The following is a 17,550-nucleotide window of genomic DNA, read 5'->3' on the forward strand; positions in this document are numbered from 1 at the left end:
CTCTCTGGCCACCAACAATGTATCCTGTCCTCACTCTCTGGCCACCAACAATGTATCCTTTCCTCACTCTCTGACCACCAACAATGTATCCTGTCCTCACTCTCTGACCACCAACAATGTATCCTGTCCTCACTCTCTGGCCACCAACAATGTATCCTGTCCTCACTCTCTGGCCACCAACAATGTATCCTTTCCTCACTCTCTGGCCATCAACAATGTATCCTGTCCTCACTCTCTGACCACCAACAATGTATCCTATCCTCACTCTCTGACCACCATCAACGTATCCTGTCCTCACTCTCTGACCACCATCAACGTATCCTGTCCTCACTCTCTGACCACCATCAACGTATCCTGTCCTCACTCTCTGACCACCAACAACGTATCCTGTCCTCACTCTCTGGCCGCCAACAATGTATACTGTCCTCACTCTCTGACCACCAACAATGTATCCTGTCCTTACTCTCTGGCCACCAACAATGTATCCTGTCCTCACTCTCTGACCACCAACAATGTATCCTGTCCTCACTCTCTGACCCTCATTTCCTCTATTAAGTCTGCAGTCTCTGACAGTTCTCTGAAGTATACTGAACATTATGTGTGGCCCTTTGGTGATGTCATGGGCCACATTTGGGGCCCCCTTTAGCTCATAAGTTGAAACCCACTGATATAGAGTGTGGGGGTGTAGTGGTTAAAAGAGACAGTAAAGCCTCATACACACGATCGGATTTTCTGCAGACAAAACCTCTGACTTTTGTCCGAAGGGAGTTGGCCCCAAACTTGTCTTGCATACAAATGGCACACAATTGTCGGCCAACAAACACAAACGTAGTGACGTACTACATGGTTTTTCAGCTCTTTAGCGCCACCCTTTGGGCACCTTCTAATTTCCTGTTATGCCGCGTACACGATCAGACTATCCGGCGGACCAGAGTTTTTCTTTCCAAAAGTCCGGCTTAGAAAGATGTTTTTACTCCGCCGGACAATCCGCCCATCTGTGCGCTAGTCCGCCGGACTTTTGAAATGAATGGACTTACCCACACACAGAGAAAAGTCCGTTCATTTTGAACGTGGCTCCAGGTAGACGGGACAAGTGAAGGAGGTCAATATCGCCGCCTCCATCGGCGAGATTGACACCTCGCTCGCCCTGCCACCTGGTATGGACTTAAAGGGGAAGCCCTACGCTGAAAAAAACGCAGTGAGGGTCCCCATGTTGATGAGGACAAGGGCCTCTTCCCGACAACCCTGGCCGTTGGTTGTCGGGGTCTGCGGGAGGGGGGTTTATCGGAATCCGGGAGCCCCCTTTAATAAGGGGGCCCCAGATACCGGCCCCCCACCCCATGTGAATGAGTATGGGGTACAATGTACCCCTATCCATTCACCTGTGAAAAAAAGTAAAAAAAAACACAACACACAAGGGTTAAAATAGTTTACTTCTCGCCAGACTCCTCCGCTATCTTCTGCTAGCTCTTTTACTAGTGGAGAAACCCCACTCTCTTCTTCCGACTTCGGGGGTCTTGTCCCCCTCTTCAGGGGTCTTGTCCCCCTCTTCGGTTCTTCTTGCCAGGCCACCGCGCCTTCTTCTAGCTCTTTTACAAGCGGTGGCCCGGTCTTCTGTCGCCGCTGCCGCTGTCGCCGCTTTCTGTTCTTCTGTTCTTCTCTTCAGGAGATGTTGCCTTGTCTCTGTCTCCGGTCACAATGACAGAGACGCGGCATGCGGCGACTTATATATATATGTCCCCGCCCATTATGATGTCACAGTCCCAGCATCCTCTGGGAATGTGACACCATAATGGGCGGGGACATCATCCGGTGATGTCCCTATATAAGTCGCCGCACGCCGCGTCTCTGTCATTGTGACCGGAGCCAAAAGTACAGACTGGCACACACACGGCTGGATTGTCCACCGAAAAGCGAGTCCGGCGGACAGATTGGAGTGCAAAACTACTTTCTTAGTCCGCCGGACTTTTGGGTAAAAAAAAGTCCGCCGGAGCCCACATACGGACGGATTGTTTGATCGTGTTTATGAGGCATAAGCCTGCAGTTGGGCTTTAACCCATACAAAATCTGCAATTCTGCAATGCGTAGACCTATTTGGTTTCCTTAGTTATAGTCTTTGGACATTGCAGTACTTTTGTATTTGTACATGTCGTTCTTTGGTGACAAAGGAAGATTACATGGTTGCTTGGCTATTCCCCAAGAGATCAGGCATTTGTTAAGCAAACATATGATGAGGTGAGGTGTGATCTCAGGCTAAAATCCCACCGGGTTTAATTATCCAACCATTAATACAATACACAGAAGTCAGTACCTGTAAGAGAATGACAGCGATTGTTTGTTTGTTTTTTTGAACAACATCCCAGTTGCACAATGTATTTTGTATATTAGGGAGTGAATACACATAAAAACAGGTTCAATAATGAAAACAAAGGCGATAAATAGGAAACCTATATATCAAAAATACATATTTTATAGGCACAATATGAGGGTGCTTGGTTGAGAGTTACATATTTTATTTCTCCAAAAAGTTAAAAACCATAGCATAAAAAAACCAAAAAAGCAACACCCTCAGTAGATATTGCAACAGATACCAACACTAACCCAGATGAAACGCGTTGGGATGGGCTCTGCTGATGCCACTGCGTCACAATCCATCATTTTATATCAAGCGCTTTTTTTATCTTTACAAATGTGAGCGTTCCTTTTTATACAATAAATACCTTTTACTTAGATGGAATTACACTATGTGGCCTCTCTCCTTTTCTTTATATAAATTATACCATATGGGAGAGATAATTTTTTTCCCGCCCATGGCAACACCTTTCTGAGGGTTATTCATTGGAAGCATTGTTGTGAAGGACTATAGGAGTATATATCCCCAACCGGAGGTCGTGTATGTGCTTGCCGGTTCCCCCTCAGTGTATTACATCAAAAGTTTGATTGACTCTTTAGGCGTAGGGTTGTTTGAGTTAAATCCCTATGATAAGCCTTATACTTATTGGTGGTGGACCATCTACTGACAAATCTTGTCTACACAAATTTTACATTTCAAGTCACCATGTCACTATGTTCATTTACTCATAGACTTTGAATTATTTCACTTTCTAGACACATTTTTTTTTTACTTGTTTGTTTTTTATTTTTCACATGACTATTTGCTATACATTAGAGTCACGTCAATTCAATATCTATATATTTTTGTCCAGTTGAAGTCCATAAGAGACGTAACGCGTAGGAGACCGGAAGTGACGTCTGTACCTAAGGAAATCGTTCAGATCTGTTAAGCTGTGTGCTCGTTTACTCGTTCTTCTATGTGAGTAATTTTAGCTATTTTAATAAAATATTTGACTGAAATACTACACCATGGAGGCTCTCCTTTACTTGTTGTTTTGAGCATTGCTACACTGGCCACAACTACAAGGGTGAACGGCATCGTTAGAAGCTCCCATCCACAGCCCCGCTGACCCCCCTGAGTCTTCCCTGCAATATTTGCTGTTCTGCTGCATACCTTGCAGCTGCAAGGTAATTGTTTAATATAACCAGCACTGGCACGGAACACCGTTGGAGGAGAGTTGCCCTGGCACATTGCACTTTTTTTGCGGCTGTAAAATCACATCGGAAAATTGCATGATTGAACTGTGTATGGGACACTTTATTGAAATTCACGTTTTTGCTGCTATTTTACTTTTTTTATTAAGGAATGTAATTGAGACATTCCTTTGTTTTTTCTACACATTTTAGATCACCGATTTTATGTGTTTATATGTTTTTGATCACTTAGATTATCACATATACTCTTTTTATTACTTTGCTGCATTGATATCACAGATGTCTATTTAACTTTAATTCATGCACTTTATGGTCTTAAGCACTGTTTTTTGCTTATTTTAAGACACAGGAATAATACATATGAACACTATACATTAGTTGTTCAATCTAATACACCCTTTAAGTTATAAGCACTGCTCACTGAACACTTTAAGAATTATCTATAAGTTTTTTTTTTTTTTTTTATACTATGTGATTTATATTTATTGTAAGTGTTTTGTTGGTATTTAGGAAGCGCAACACACCCCTCCCCCCCTGTTCTTTGTCTTTAATATTGAGAGTTCACTCATAGAGTGTTTGCTGCTCCTGCTAGAACATTCCTTTTGCTATCTTCCATTTTTTTGTCATAGAGCGCAGGAGCCCCTTTTGTACACATGTATATATTGAATATTAGGTTATCTCATGTTTTTTTTCAACAATTTTATATGAGCACTGGTTTATTTTTCGATATAGTGTACATTCACTTTTGTATACACTCGAAGTACACCCATTTGTATATTCTAGGTGTTTATTTAAAATATCCAACGTGTTTTAAAATTCTGTCTTAGCTTATATGAAAAGACAGCACTTTCTTTTATTCAACCAACACTACGCAACCTGGAATGGAACTAACAGTTGATATGAAGTGTCTATGGATGCTTCACTGGCAGAATAATCAAGGAAAAATACTCATGAACAGTGTCCATAGATTTAGTCTATTCTGGAAAGTCAACGCGTTTCGTGAGGAATTCTCACTTCCTCAGGACTGGTTGGGGAATGTTTCTGAAAAATGTCAAACAGCAATCATATAAGTACATGACATATACATTAGTTTGCATAATATGTAATGTAGCGGTACCCATGTAGGGGCAGCTGATATTGTGACCCACCTGTCACCCTGCCCAGCCCAACATTCACCATGGAGGCAATGAACAGTCCATAGGTTTTTTTTTTGGTATTTTATTGAGGGAATTTAACTTGGATGGTTAAGCGAATTCATGGGATGCCCAGTAGAATGAACAATTGGCAGGTTATATAGCCAACAATTGGGACAACTATATACACTTGGTTACTCCAGTCTCCTCCAGCACATCACTTGCTTACAGACTCTAATGCCGCTTAAACACGACCGGACTTTTCGACAACAAAGGTCCGACGGAATAAATCCACCAGACAATTCGATCATGTGTGGGCTTCATTGGACCTTTGCTGTCTAAAAATCTGACAGACTTTAGAAATAGAACATGTTTCAAATTTCTCCGCCGGAAGCAGTTCCTATCGAGAAATCGGTTTGTGTGTATGCTAGTCCAACGGACAAAAAACAACGCTAGGGCAGCTACTGGCTATGAACTTCCTTATTCTAGTCCGGTCATATGTCATCACCTTCGAATCCGTTGGACTTTGGTGTGATTGTGTGTGTCCAAGTCCATTAATTCGGAAAGTCCGTCAGAACTCCGCCGAAAGTCCGTTAGGAAGACCGTCGGACCTAGTCTGCCGGAAAGTCCGGTTGTGTGTATGCGGCATTACTCTCTCTCTCTCTCTCCTGCACAACACTTCACTTCAGGTACAGCAAGCACATGGTTAGGCCCGACACTGACCAGGCCAGGCCGGGCCTCAGTAACCGCTTGCCCTTTGCAGACAGGGACCGTGGGCTGCATCCTGCACCCGAACTCCAGGCCCAAGGTCACCCCCCCCAGAATGGGGAGCGCCCTCAAAGGCCCTGCCAACCTAGTGCTCCATCTCCAGTTCTTCCACCCAACAACTCCTCCCCAGCTGGGCTGACCCTGGGTATTTCAAGGAGGCCTGCCCCCTGCCAACCCTCTTGCTTAACTTAGGCCTTGACCCCGGCCGATATTCTGGACATTCCTTCTGTATTGGAGCGGCGTCAGCAGTGTAGAGAAACGGGTCCTGGACTACGCCATCAAGAAGGTGGGCAGGTGGAAATCCGCTTGCTTTGCTTGATGCATCCCTAATCCACAAAGAGAAATGTCACAAGCCTTCAGCAAGCTTGCCCTGTAGGACGTTATCAGCTCAAATAAATAATTACCTCCCTAACCGAGTGTTTTGCCCCCTTCTCTTGGCATACCGTCCTGCAGACCAGGGCACACTTCAGGTCTACTTTGTGTTGTTAGTCTTGTGACGTGTTTATGTGGTTCACATCTCTCCCGGATATAGGGCTCTGACCATAAAAAGGAAGGCCGGTATGATGGCCTGAAATTATGGGAGGAGCCCAGGAGGTATTTAAGCAGACCCATCCACCCATTCCCCTTCCTAGGGCTCTTCTCTTAAAACACTTTTGCCACGTACACATGATCGGAATTTTTGTCGGAAAAAGCTATGGTGGTTTTTCCGACGGAATTCCCCTCAAGCTTGTCTTGCATACACACGGTCACACAAAAGTTTGCTGAACTTTTGACCGTCAAGAACGCGGTGATGTACAACACTACGAGGAGCCGAGAAAATGAAGTTCAATGCTTCCGAGCATGTGTCAAATTGTTTCCGAGCATGCGTAGGAATTTTCCGCACCGGAATTGCTACAGACGATCGGAATTTCCGATCAAAACTTTTTCCAACCAAAATTTGAGAACATGCTCTCAATCTTTTGCTGCCGGAAATTCGGCCAGCAAAAGTCCGATGGAGCATACACACGGTCACATTTTCCGTCCAAAAGCTCTCATCGGTCTTTTGCTGGCCAAATTTACGATCGTGTGTACGCGACGTTTCTCTACAAAACCATCCACTTACTTATCTTGGGTATGCCCCCTCCTCTTGGCATACCGTCCTGCAGACTAGGGCACACTTCAGGTCTACTTTATGTTGTTAGTCTTGTGACCTGTTTATGTGGTTCACATCTCTCCCGATCCCGGACATAGGGCTCCGACTATATATATATATATATATATATATATATATATATATATATATATATATATATATATATATATATATATAATATACATATATATATATATATAATATACATATATATATATATATATATATATATATACACACACACACACACACATACACACATACACTGGAATTTCTATTTTTTTCTTATACTTGATAATGCCAGCGATCAGAGACTTATAGTGGGACTGTGATAGTGTGGCGGAAAATCTGACACTGACATCACCAGTGACACACTAATACAGTGATCAGTGCTAATAATATACACTCTCACTGTACCAATTACACTGGCTGGGAAGGAGTGAACATCTTGGGGTTATCAAGCAGTTAAAGCGGAGTTCCAGCCTGGGGGGAGAAAAAGTTTAAAGTCAGCAGCTACAAATAATATAAGGACAGTTACCTTCCAAGTATCCTACAATGTCGGCACCCGAAGCCGACCCATCTATCGGCCCCGGGTGCAGGCGCCGGCATCCTCACTAAGGTAAACAGGAAGTGAAGCCTTGTGGCTTCTCAGCCTGTTTCCTACTGCCTATGCGCATGTCGCGCTGTGCCTTCTGGTCCCGCTGTCTTCTGGGACCTGTGTGTATCTCCCAGAAAGCAGCGGGGGGAGGAGGAGGGGCCACAAATGATGTAAGTCGCCATGGTGCCCTTACAGAGGTATCTGCTCCCCCCTCCCCCGAAAGTTGCCAAATGTGACTCTGGAGGGATGAGGAAGCAAATGTGTGTTTATGTGTCTTTGTGTTTATGTGTGTATTGTGCTGCTTTTCACTGCAGATCGATTTGTTTCTTTTTCCCTGCTTTGCGGGGAAAAGAAACAAAGCGATCATTCCCTCCCTTCAGAGCCCTGTGTTGTTTGTCAACACAGGGCTCTGGGCTGTGATTGGATACAATCAGGTTCCGGCCTAGAATCATTGGCTGGGATTTGCTGACAATCTCCCACTGTATCAAATAACTTGGAAGCAGGCAGGCCCGCACACATTCCCCCAACCCGGAAAATGCTTCCTACGTACGGGTACGTTATTGTGCCTGTGCGGGCTGCCCCGTCGCAGTATATTTTTTGTGATACTGAACTGTGTTAGTTTAACTGACAATTGCGCTGTCATGCAACGCTGTACATAAATGCGATTTGTGTCATTTTTTTTTTCCCCCACAGAGCTTTTTTTGGTGGTACTGTATTTGATCTCCACTACTACTGACAATTTTTAAAAAAAAAAAATTTTTATTTCTACTATAACACATATCCAATAAGAACAAATGTAAAATCTTTCCAATAAAATCAGATTGAATAAAATCAGAATGAACAAAAAATAAAATCGAATTTCTTCAATAAATCTAGGCCAATATGTATTCTCCTACATATTTTTAGTAAAAAAAAGCAAAAATCCCAATAATTGTAATGTATTGTATATTGATTGGTTTGTGCGACAGTTATAGCATCTACAAACTATGCCATAAATAATGGAAATTATTATTATTATTTTTTTATACTATATTATTATTATTTTTTATACTAATAATGGTGGTGATCCACGACTTATAGCGGTACTGCAATATTGTGCCAGACAGTCTGACACTTAACTGACACTTTGTGAGAACCAGTGACACTAATACAGTGATCAGTGCAAAAAAAAAAAAAAATGCACTGTCACTGTACTAATGACACTGGCTTTCAAGGGGTTAAACATCTAGGGCAGCCTTTTTCAACCTTTTCAACACAGAGGAACCCTTGAAATAGTTCTCCGGTCTCGGGGGAACCCCTGCTAAAAATTAGACGTCTACAACTCATGATACATTAGGTGATGGTCAGTGGGAAGAATGGTTCTTACACTTGTGGTCATTGGGAAGAATTACCCCCTTACAGATAGCTAAAAAGATCAATGGTGTCAGTGGTACTTATCTGAGAGGCAGGAATTGCCCAATGCTGAAGGAACCCCTAGCAACCTCTGGAGGAACCCTAGGGTTCCACAGAACCCTGGTTGAGAATCACTGATCTAGGGTGATCACAGGGTTAAATGTGAGCCTAGCCAGGGTTTTTTCGTGTTTACTATGTGGTGCTTTTACTAAAGAGCTCTGTTCCGACGATCGGTGGGTGCCGGTGGACATCCAGTCACTGGCACCTGCTGTTTGGCTTCTGCTGTGACTAATCATAGCAGAAGCGGCACACCGGCATGGCGTACATGCCCCCTAGGCAGAAGTGCAGAATCACATACTGTGTGTGTGTGTGTGTGTGTGTGTGTATATATACAGTTAGGGCCATAAATATTTGGACAGTGACACAATTTTCGCAAGTTGGGCTCTGCATGCCACCGCATTGGATTTGAAATGAAACCTCTACAACAGAATTCAAGTGCAGATTGTAACGTTTAATTTGAAGGGTTGAACAAAAATACCTGATAGAAAATGTAGGAATTGTACACATTTCTTTACAAACACTCCACATTTTAGGAGCTCAAAAGTAATTGGACAAATAAACATAACCCAAACAAAATATTTATTTATTCAATATTTTGTTGCAAATCCTTTGGAGGCAATCACTGCCTTAAGTCTGGAACCCATGGACATCACCAAACGCTGGGTTTCCTCCTTCTTAATGCTTTGCCAGGCTTTTCCAGCCGCAGCCTTCAGGTCTTGCTTGTTTGTGGGTCTTTCCGTCTTAAGTCTGGATTTGAGCAAGTGAAATGCATGCTCAATTGGGTTAAGATCTGGTGATTGACTTGGCCATTGCAGAATGTTCCACTTTTTTGCACTCATGAACTCCTGGGTAGCTTTGGCTGTATGCTTGGGGTCATTGTCCATCTGTACTATGAAGCGCCGTCCGATCAACTTTGCACCATTTGGCTGAATCTGGGCTGAAAGTATATCCCGGTACACTTCAGAATTCATCCGGCTACTCTTGTCTGCTGTTATGTCATCAATAAACACAAGTGACCCAGTGCCATTGAAAGCCATGCATGCCCATGCCATCACGTTGCCTCCACCATGTTTTACAGAGGATGTGGTGTGCCTTGGATCATGTGCCGTTCCCTTTCTTCTCCAAACTTTTTTCTTCCCATCATTCTGGTACAGGTTGATCTTTGTCTCATCTGTCCATAGAATACTTTTCCAGAACTGAGCTGGCTTCTTGAGGTGTTTTTGGGCAAATTTAACTCTGGCCTGTCTATTTTTGGAATTGATGAATGGTTTGCATCTACATGTGAACCCTTTGTATTTACTTTCATGGAGTCTTCTCTTTACTGTTGACTTAGAGACAGATACACCTACTTCCCTGAGAGTGTTCTGGACTTCAGTTGATGTTGTGAACGGGTTCTTCTTCACCAAAGAAAGTATGCAGCGATCATCCACCACTGTTGTCTTCCGTGGACGCCCAGCCCTTTTTGAGTTCCCAAGCTCACCAGTCAATTCCTTTTTTCTCAGAATGTACCCGACTGTTGATTTTGCTACTCCAAGCATGTCTGCTATCTCTCTGATGGATTTTTTCTTTTTTTTCAGCCTCAGGATGTTCTGCTTCACCTCAATTGAGAGTTCCTTTGACCGCATGTTGTCTGGTCACAGCAACAACTTCCAAATGCAAAACCACACACCAGGAATCAACCCCAGACCTTTTAACTACTTCATTGATTACAGGTTAACGAGGGAGACGCCTTCAGAGTTAATTGCAGCCCTTAGAGTCCATTGTCCAATTACTTTTGGTCCCTTGAAAAAGAGGAGGCTATGCATTACAGAGCTATGATACCTAAACCCTTTCTCCGATTTGGATGTGGAAACTCTCATATTGCAGCTGGGAGTGTGCACTTTCAGCCCATATTATATATATAATTGTATTTCTGAACATGTTTTTGTAAACAGCTAAATTAACAAAACTTGTGTCACTGTCCAAATATTTATGGCCCTAACTGTATATATATATATATATATATATATATATATATATATATATATATATATATATATATATATATATAATGTATACAGTATATACATGATTCATCAATAAATCTGTTACAGGGCAGTGGTGAACTGGTTAAAAATAAACAACAAATTATTAGCATGGTAGAGAAAGGGAGTAGAGACAAGAGAAGGCAAAAGATAAGTAAGTTGAACTTCACCTTATATATATTGAAAATAATTTTTAAAAAAGAAGCCTTTCACGAAGCAGGAATATAGTTTTGTTAGTGGATACTTTTTCTCTACATCTCATCTGAGGACTCATCTCGTTCCTGAAGGACCTTTAATCTTCCCTCTAGTAGGACGGCCCTTTGTTTGAGGCTTTTATGAGCAGAACTGTATTCTCGGAGCAAACGAGCAAAGCGAGTGTTTAGGATGTCCACATTGGATTCCAGAACCTCCAATTTTTCTTCGGGAGATTTACCTTCCATCACATTTCTCTCCTTTGTCTCATCAAGCAGGCCTTCCTTGGTCAGTATTTCTCTTCCTCTCTCTTCCAAGATCGTCTTGGCATCTGGATACTCTACTAAAGCTTCCATCAGGTCATCCTTCGAAAGGCAGAAAAGGTCAGAGTACCCAAGGCTCCGAATACTGGCAGTCCTTCGATTTCCCATCTTACTCCCTTTGATATTGAGGATACTAATCTCGCCAAAACAACTCCCTGAAGTGAGAATAGCGTACTGAGTTATTCCATCCTCTCCGACAACAGCAAGCTTCCCCTCCTTGATGATGTACATCTCTCTACCGATGTCTCCTTTACGGCAGATGTAATCGCCGGGGCTGAAAACTTGAGGATGGAGTTTTAGGACCAACTCAACCAAGAGACCGGCTTCACAGTTCTGGAATATCCGAACCTGGGACATAAGCATAAGGGTGTAAATCAGAGATGCTAATGAATCAGAAACTTAAAGCAAAACTACTCCAGGTATGTGGGATCCCTGTGGAGGCCTTAAATCTCTGTAGCAGTCACAGCCACTACAGTGATCGCCAATGTCCTCCGAGTCTCATGCCAAGGGAAGGCGGCTACTATAATCCATAGTAACCACAGGGAGGGCGTTTGCTTGCCACAGTTACCATTCACAGTTTTCTCAATTAATGCAAGGCATTTTCTGACTGAATGAGGTGAATATTGTGATGTTACCTCCCCACCTTGTACAATCAGAGTCCACCTTATCTTCTTCAAGAAAAATGCAAGGTGCTCTGTGAATGGTGAGTGTGCAATCCCTATTGGTTACTATGCAGGAGGGCTTCCGCTTGACAAGGAACCTGGAAGGCAGCAACGATAAACTAGTGGATGTGTATTGAGGAACGCCTAGTACAAACGTTCTTATCATATCACTTAAAAGTCTTTTAAAAACAGCTTATTAGTTAAGAGCATCAAATAAAGCCAACACGTTTCTTGACAAATGCCTGCCACTTCTTCAGGGCTTCAGCAATGTTATTAGAATCGCGATGGAATGCCTTTAAAGACCAATGTTAAGTCAGGACTAGCATCTTCTAAGGGCACTAAAAACAGCCAAATACCTATACCAATATACTGTAGGTATCACAATAAAATATATTCTAAAACATATAAAAGTATTTGCGGTATCCTGGAAATTTGATATGAGAAAGATTTGAAAATGAAAGAAATTACCCACTTTTCTCAAAGTTTCCAGATGAACATTTATGGCTATTTCCGCTCTCAGTTTGGCAGGGAGATTCTTCAACACCTCCTTTTCATCCACTGTCTTTTCGGCTGTCCATACATAGTCAAACCATCGGATGACTTTGGCCTCCAAATCCTTGCTTACTTTTCTAAACTGCATGTAATGCTTGATGGCATCTATTTTACCTTGGAACTCAGTCCTCGTTGCATTCATGTTTGAAATCATGGAGCCCACATTACCAACAATGGTGGCAAAGATCAGAACTCCAACCAAAAAGTCAAAAACGATGAAAACATACTCTGTGTCGGTCATGGGGGTTGGGGAATTCCCAATGGTGGTGAGAGTCAAAGTGGACCAGTACAGACAGTAGACATATGCACGAGTTAGGTAACCATGTTCAGTATCGGTAATATTTGGGTAGACCCATGTATCTGTACCAAAACCAATGGCCTTAGAGATAACATAATAAATGCAGGCATTCCAATGTATAATTAGTATAATGTACAAAACTAGGTTAATGATTCTAAAGATATTGGGGTAACTGGTCCGAGTCTCCGTCTGGTCGAAGCATTCAAACATGCGTGGAAAGTGCAGAAGTCTGTTGAAGCGCAGCTCTGGCCAATGCAGTCCAAGAGCCAAGTAACCAAGATCGGTTGGAAGTATAGAAAGTACATCCAGTTTGAACTGCAAGGTATGAATGTAGTTGTCACTTAGCATTTTTGTATCTCGGACCAACCTCCCCTGTTCCAAAAATCCTTAAATAAAAAGAGAAAAAGGGAGCTGGTAAGGTTGGAATTTTGCATGTTTACATATTTATATATATTATAATGTTCACAAGATCTGACATAGGTTTAAGAAAAATACACAATATGGTCTCCTTTTCTGTCTTTTCCTTCTTCTCCCCCCTTCTTTTTTATCTTCTTTTGATTATTTTTATATTTTTTTTCTCCTCTTTTTCCCTCTTTTTTTCTCTTTTATGTTCAATGATTTACCTTTAGGATGCAAATGGAGAGTGCTGGAGCCTCCCTTGTCTCAATGTCCATATGGGAGCTATGTAAAATAACTCTGAGTACCTGATCAAGTTTGGTGATAAGGGCCCCGATGTTGAGCTATACTAACGGCACTACAGCCTGATCTAACGTTGCCAAGAAGTTATAATTATTCCGATCAGGCCCAAGCAGGCAGTAACCTAATTCAACTGTATTTACCGTTATAACTGTTTTTACATTACAGCCATATGGATTAGACACTTGGTCACCTTTTGAGAGTGCATGGATCTTTCTGTACTGATATATTATTTGTATCTAGGGATGAGCTTCGTGTTCGAGACGAACATACGTTCAACTCGAACATCGGCTGTTCGCATGTTCGGTGAATACCAAACGTTATGGGCCGTTCGCGCCAAATTCGTGTGGCGCTCACGGCCCACAATGCACTGCGCCATCGCAGTGCATTGCTGGCTCATGATTGGCCAAGCATGCACTGTGACCCCGCATGCTTGGCCAATCACAGCGCCGGCAGCGAGGAGAGCCATGATTGGCCACAGGCAGGATGCCTGTGGCCAATCATAGCTCAGGCTGTGTAGTACATGCCCCACACTATATAAGGCTGCCAGCGCGGCGGCCTTGTGTAGTGTGTTGGCGTCTGTAGGAGTTAGTGGGTGTTCTCTGTGTACCTTCAACACAGTATACACCGTTCGTTATCGGCCGATTTTGCATTCTTGCTCTTCTGTAATTGAGCTTTTAGAACTCTGCAGGAGTTTCTGGGTGTTGTCTGCGTGCCCTAACCGCAGTATACACTATTATATCCACCTATATAGCTAGCTATATTGCTCTTCTGTAATAGAGCTTGCAGTCAGTTGTAGGAGATTGTGCGTGTTATCTGCGTGCGCTGACCGCACTATACACCATTATATCCACCTATATACAGTGGTGTGAAAAAGTGTTTGCCCCCTTCCTCATTTCCTGTTCCTTTGCATGTTTGTCACACTTAAGTGTTTCGGAACATCAAACCAATTTAAACAATAGTCAAGGACAACACAAGTAAACACAAAAGGCAACTTGTAAATGAAGGTGTTTATTATTAAAGGTGAAAAAAAATCCAAACCATCATGTCCCTGTGTGAAAAAGTGATTGCCTCCCTTGTTAAAACATACTATAACTGTGGTTGTCCACACCTGAGTTCAATTTCTCTAGCCACACCCAGGCCTGATTATTGCCACACCTGTTCACAATCAAGGCATCACTTAAATAGGAGCTGCTTGACACAGTAAGGTCCACCAGAAGATCCTTAAAAGCTACACATCATGCCGAGACCCAAAGAAATTCAGGAACAATTGAGAAAGAAAGTAATTGAGATCTATCAGTCTGGAAAGGGTTATAAAGCCATTTCCAAAGCTTTGGGAATCCAGCGAACCACAGTGAGAGCCATTATCCACAAATGGCGAAGACATGGAACAGTGGTGAACCTTCCCAGGAGTGGCCGGCCGCCCAAAATTACCCCAAGAGCGCAGCGACGACTCATCCAAGAGGTCACAAAAGACCCCACAACAATGTCCAAGGAACTGCAGGCCTCACTTGCCTCAGTTAAGGTCAGCGTTCATGCCTCCACCATCAGGAAAAGACTGGGCAAAAATGGCCTGCATGGCAGAGTTCCAAGGAGAAAACCACTGCTGAGCAAAAAGAACATCAAAGCTCGTCTCAATTTCTCCACAACACATCTTGATGATCCCCAAGACTTTTGGGACAACATTCTGTGGACCGATGAGACAAAAGTGGAACTCTTTGGAAGGTGTGTGTCCAAGTATATCTGGAGTAGAAGGAACACTGCATTTCATAAAAAGAACATTATACCAACAGTAAAATATGGTGGTGGTGGTGTGATGGTCTGGGGCTGTTTTGCTGCTTCAGGACCTGGAAGACTTGCCGTGATAAAAGGAACTATGAATTCTGCTGTCTACCAAGAGATCCTGAAGGAGAATGTCCGACCATCTGTTCGTGTACTCAAGCTGAAACGAACTTGGGTTCTGCAGCAGGACAATGATCCTAAACACAGCAGCAAGTCCACCACCGAATGGCTGAAGAAAAACAAAATGAAGACTTTGGAGTGGCCTAGCCAAAGTCCTGACCTGAATCCTATTGAGATGTTGTGGTATGACCTTAAAAAGGCCATTCATGCTCGAAAACCCTCTAATGTAACTGAATTAGGACAATTCTGCAAAGATGAGTGGGCCAAAATTCCTCCAGGACGCTGTAAAAGCCTCATTGCACGTTATCGCAAACGCTTGGTTGCAGTTGTTGCTGCTAAGGGTGGCCCAACCAGTTATTAGGTTTAGGGGGCAATCACTTTTTCACACAGGGCCATGATGGTTTGGATTTTTTTTCACCTTTAATAATAAACACCTTCATTTACAAATTGCATTTTGTGTTTACTTGTGTTGTCCTTGACTATTGTTTAAATTGGTTTGATGTTCCGAAACACTTAAGTGTGACAAACATGCAAAGGAACAGGAAATGAGGAAGGGGGCAAACACTTTTTCACATCACTGTAGCTAGCTATATTGCTCTTCTGTAATAGAGCTTGCAGTCAGTTGTAGGAGATTGTGCGTGTTGTCTGTGTGCCCTGACCGCACTTTACACCATTATATCCACCTATATAGTTCTTCTCTAATTGAGCCATCTGCCATCTGCAGGAGTTAGTGGGTGTTGTGTGCCTCCAGCACAATATACACTACCCAATTGCTGGTTTTCCCATCTCTCTTCAGGCCATTAGCATGTCTGGAAGGCCAACAAGGAGAGGCAGACAGGCACGAGCTGATAAAAGAGCAAGCAGGCTCTGTGTCTAGAGACAACAGTGCTGGTCGTGGACGCGGTGCATCGTCATCATTAGCACGTGGCCATGGGACACGCTTGTCCTTCTTTTCAGCAGCTGGACATGTTGAGCCGCATCATGCCGAAGACTTGGTAGAGTGGATGACCAAGCCCTTTTCATCCTCCTCATCCTCTCTCACCCAGGCTCAGGGTACTAGCAAAGCAGCTGCCAACGCATCGTCTTCCCTCGTCTCAATGTCATCATCAGTGACTCCTTCCCTAGACCCACCACGTCCTCCTGAGGAGTCCCCTGAACTCTTTGAGCACAGTGTTGGGTACATGCTCCAGGAGGATGCCCAGTGTTTTGTAGGCTCTGATGATGATACTCAGCTAGAGGAAGGCAGTAGCGTGAGTGCAGAGAGAGGGGGTGCTCAAGAAGGACAGCAATATGGCAGTCATGTTCCACAAGCTGCAGCATACTGCCAGGTTTGCTCCAACGATGAAGAGGGAGGGGATGATGAGGGCACTGACGCCACGTGGGTGCCTGGTAGGAAAGAGGAGGAGGAGTAGGCACATGTCCAACGAGGCAGGATGCCCTCCGGGGGCCAGCTTAGGGGCAGCACACCGACTGAATCATACCGCAGAGCTCCGCCTGTGCAGGGCGCTGCCTCTGCGCGTTATTCTAAAAGTGCATCAGATCGCACCACTGCTATTTGCAACATATGTCTCAAGCGTATCTCGCGTGGCCAAAACATCAGCCGCTTGGGCACCACATGCTTGACCAGACATATGTTGACCTGCCATGCAGCTCGTTGGCAAACGTACCTCAAAGACCCACACCAAAGAACAAAGCGGACCTCTCCTTGCTCCTCATCAGCTGGGATCTCCAACCCCACTAGACCTTCAGTCCTCTCTGAAACCTGCTCTGAGAGGAATGAAGGTGTAGAATTAGGTGTGTCACAGCCAAGTGCTTCCGGGCACTCTGCTAGCAGTACACCCATGTCCGATTATAGCAGGCAAATTTCCCTGCCCCAGCTGCTGGACCGTCGAAAGAAGTTCACTCCCAGCCATCCACATGCCCAGCGGTTGAATGCTAGCTTGGCTAAATTGCTACCACTTCAACTGCTGCCTTTTCAGTTGGCAGACTTGGCCCCCTTCCGCGAGTTTGTACAATGTGCGTTTCCTCAGTGGCAGGTCCCCAAACGCCACTTTTTCTCACGGAAGGCGATTCTGGCTCTCTATCGGCACGTGGAAGGCAATGTCCTTGCCTTGCTGGACAGGGCGGTCAGTGGTAAGGTGCATATTACTGCTGACTCATGGTCCAGCAGGCATGGACAGGGACGTTACCTGTCTTTCATGGCCCATTGGGTCACTCTTCTGGCAGCTGGGAAGGATGCAGGACAAGGTGCAGTAGTGTTGAAGGTTGT

At 43.8% G+C, this 17,550-nt stretch overlaps 1 protein-coding gene across 4 annotated transcripts in view; it reads right to left on the reverse strand.

The window, feature by feature from the left end:
• Nucleotides 1-2,248: 2,248 nt before the first annotated feature.
• The window catches only part of LOC143954524 (cyclic nucleotide-gated channel alpha-2-like), a 123,159-nt gene continuing 107,857 nt past the window's right edge, over nucleotides 2,249-17,550 (reverse strand). For 3 of the 4 annotated variants that reach the window (XM_077465221.1, XM_077465220.1, XM_077465219.1), the window contains 2 exons: nucleotides 12,306-13,069; nucleotides 7,937-11,519 (listed from right to left, as the gene is read on the reverse strand). In XM_077465221.1, the coding sequence (XP_077321347.1) occupies nucleotides 10,908-11,519; nucleotides 12,306-13,069 (1,376 nt within the window). In that variant the 3' untranslated portion in view covers nucleotides 7,937-10,907. Of the gene's footprint in view, nucleotides 4,591-7,936; nucleotides 11,520-12,305; nucleotides 13,070-17,550 lie in introns of those variants that run through there. The other variant, XR_013269653.1, reaches the window with a different exon arrangement.

The sequence above is a fragment of the Lithobates pipiens genome, unplaced genomic scaffold, assembly GCF_037356315.1.
Source record: "Lithobates pipiens isolate NorthernLeopardFrog02 unplaced genomic scaffold, aLitPip1_a1.2 Scaffold_1, whole genome shotgun sequence".
Classification (NCBI taxonomy): domain Eukaryota; kingdom Metazoa; phylum Chordata; class Amphibia; order Anura; family Ranidae; genus Lithobates; species Lithobates pipiens.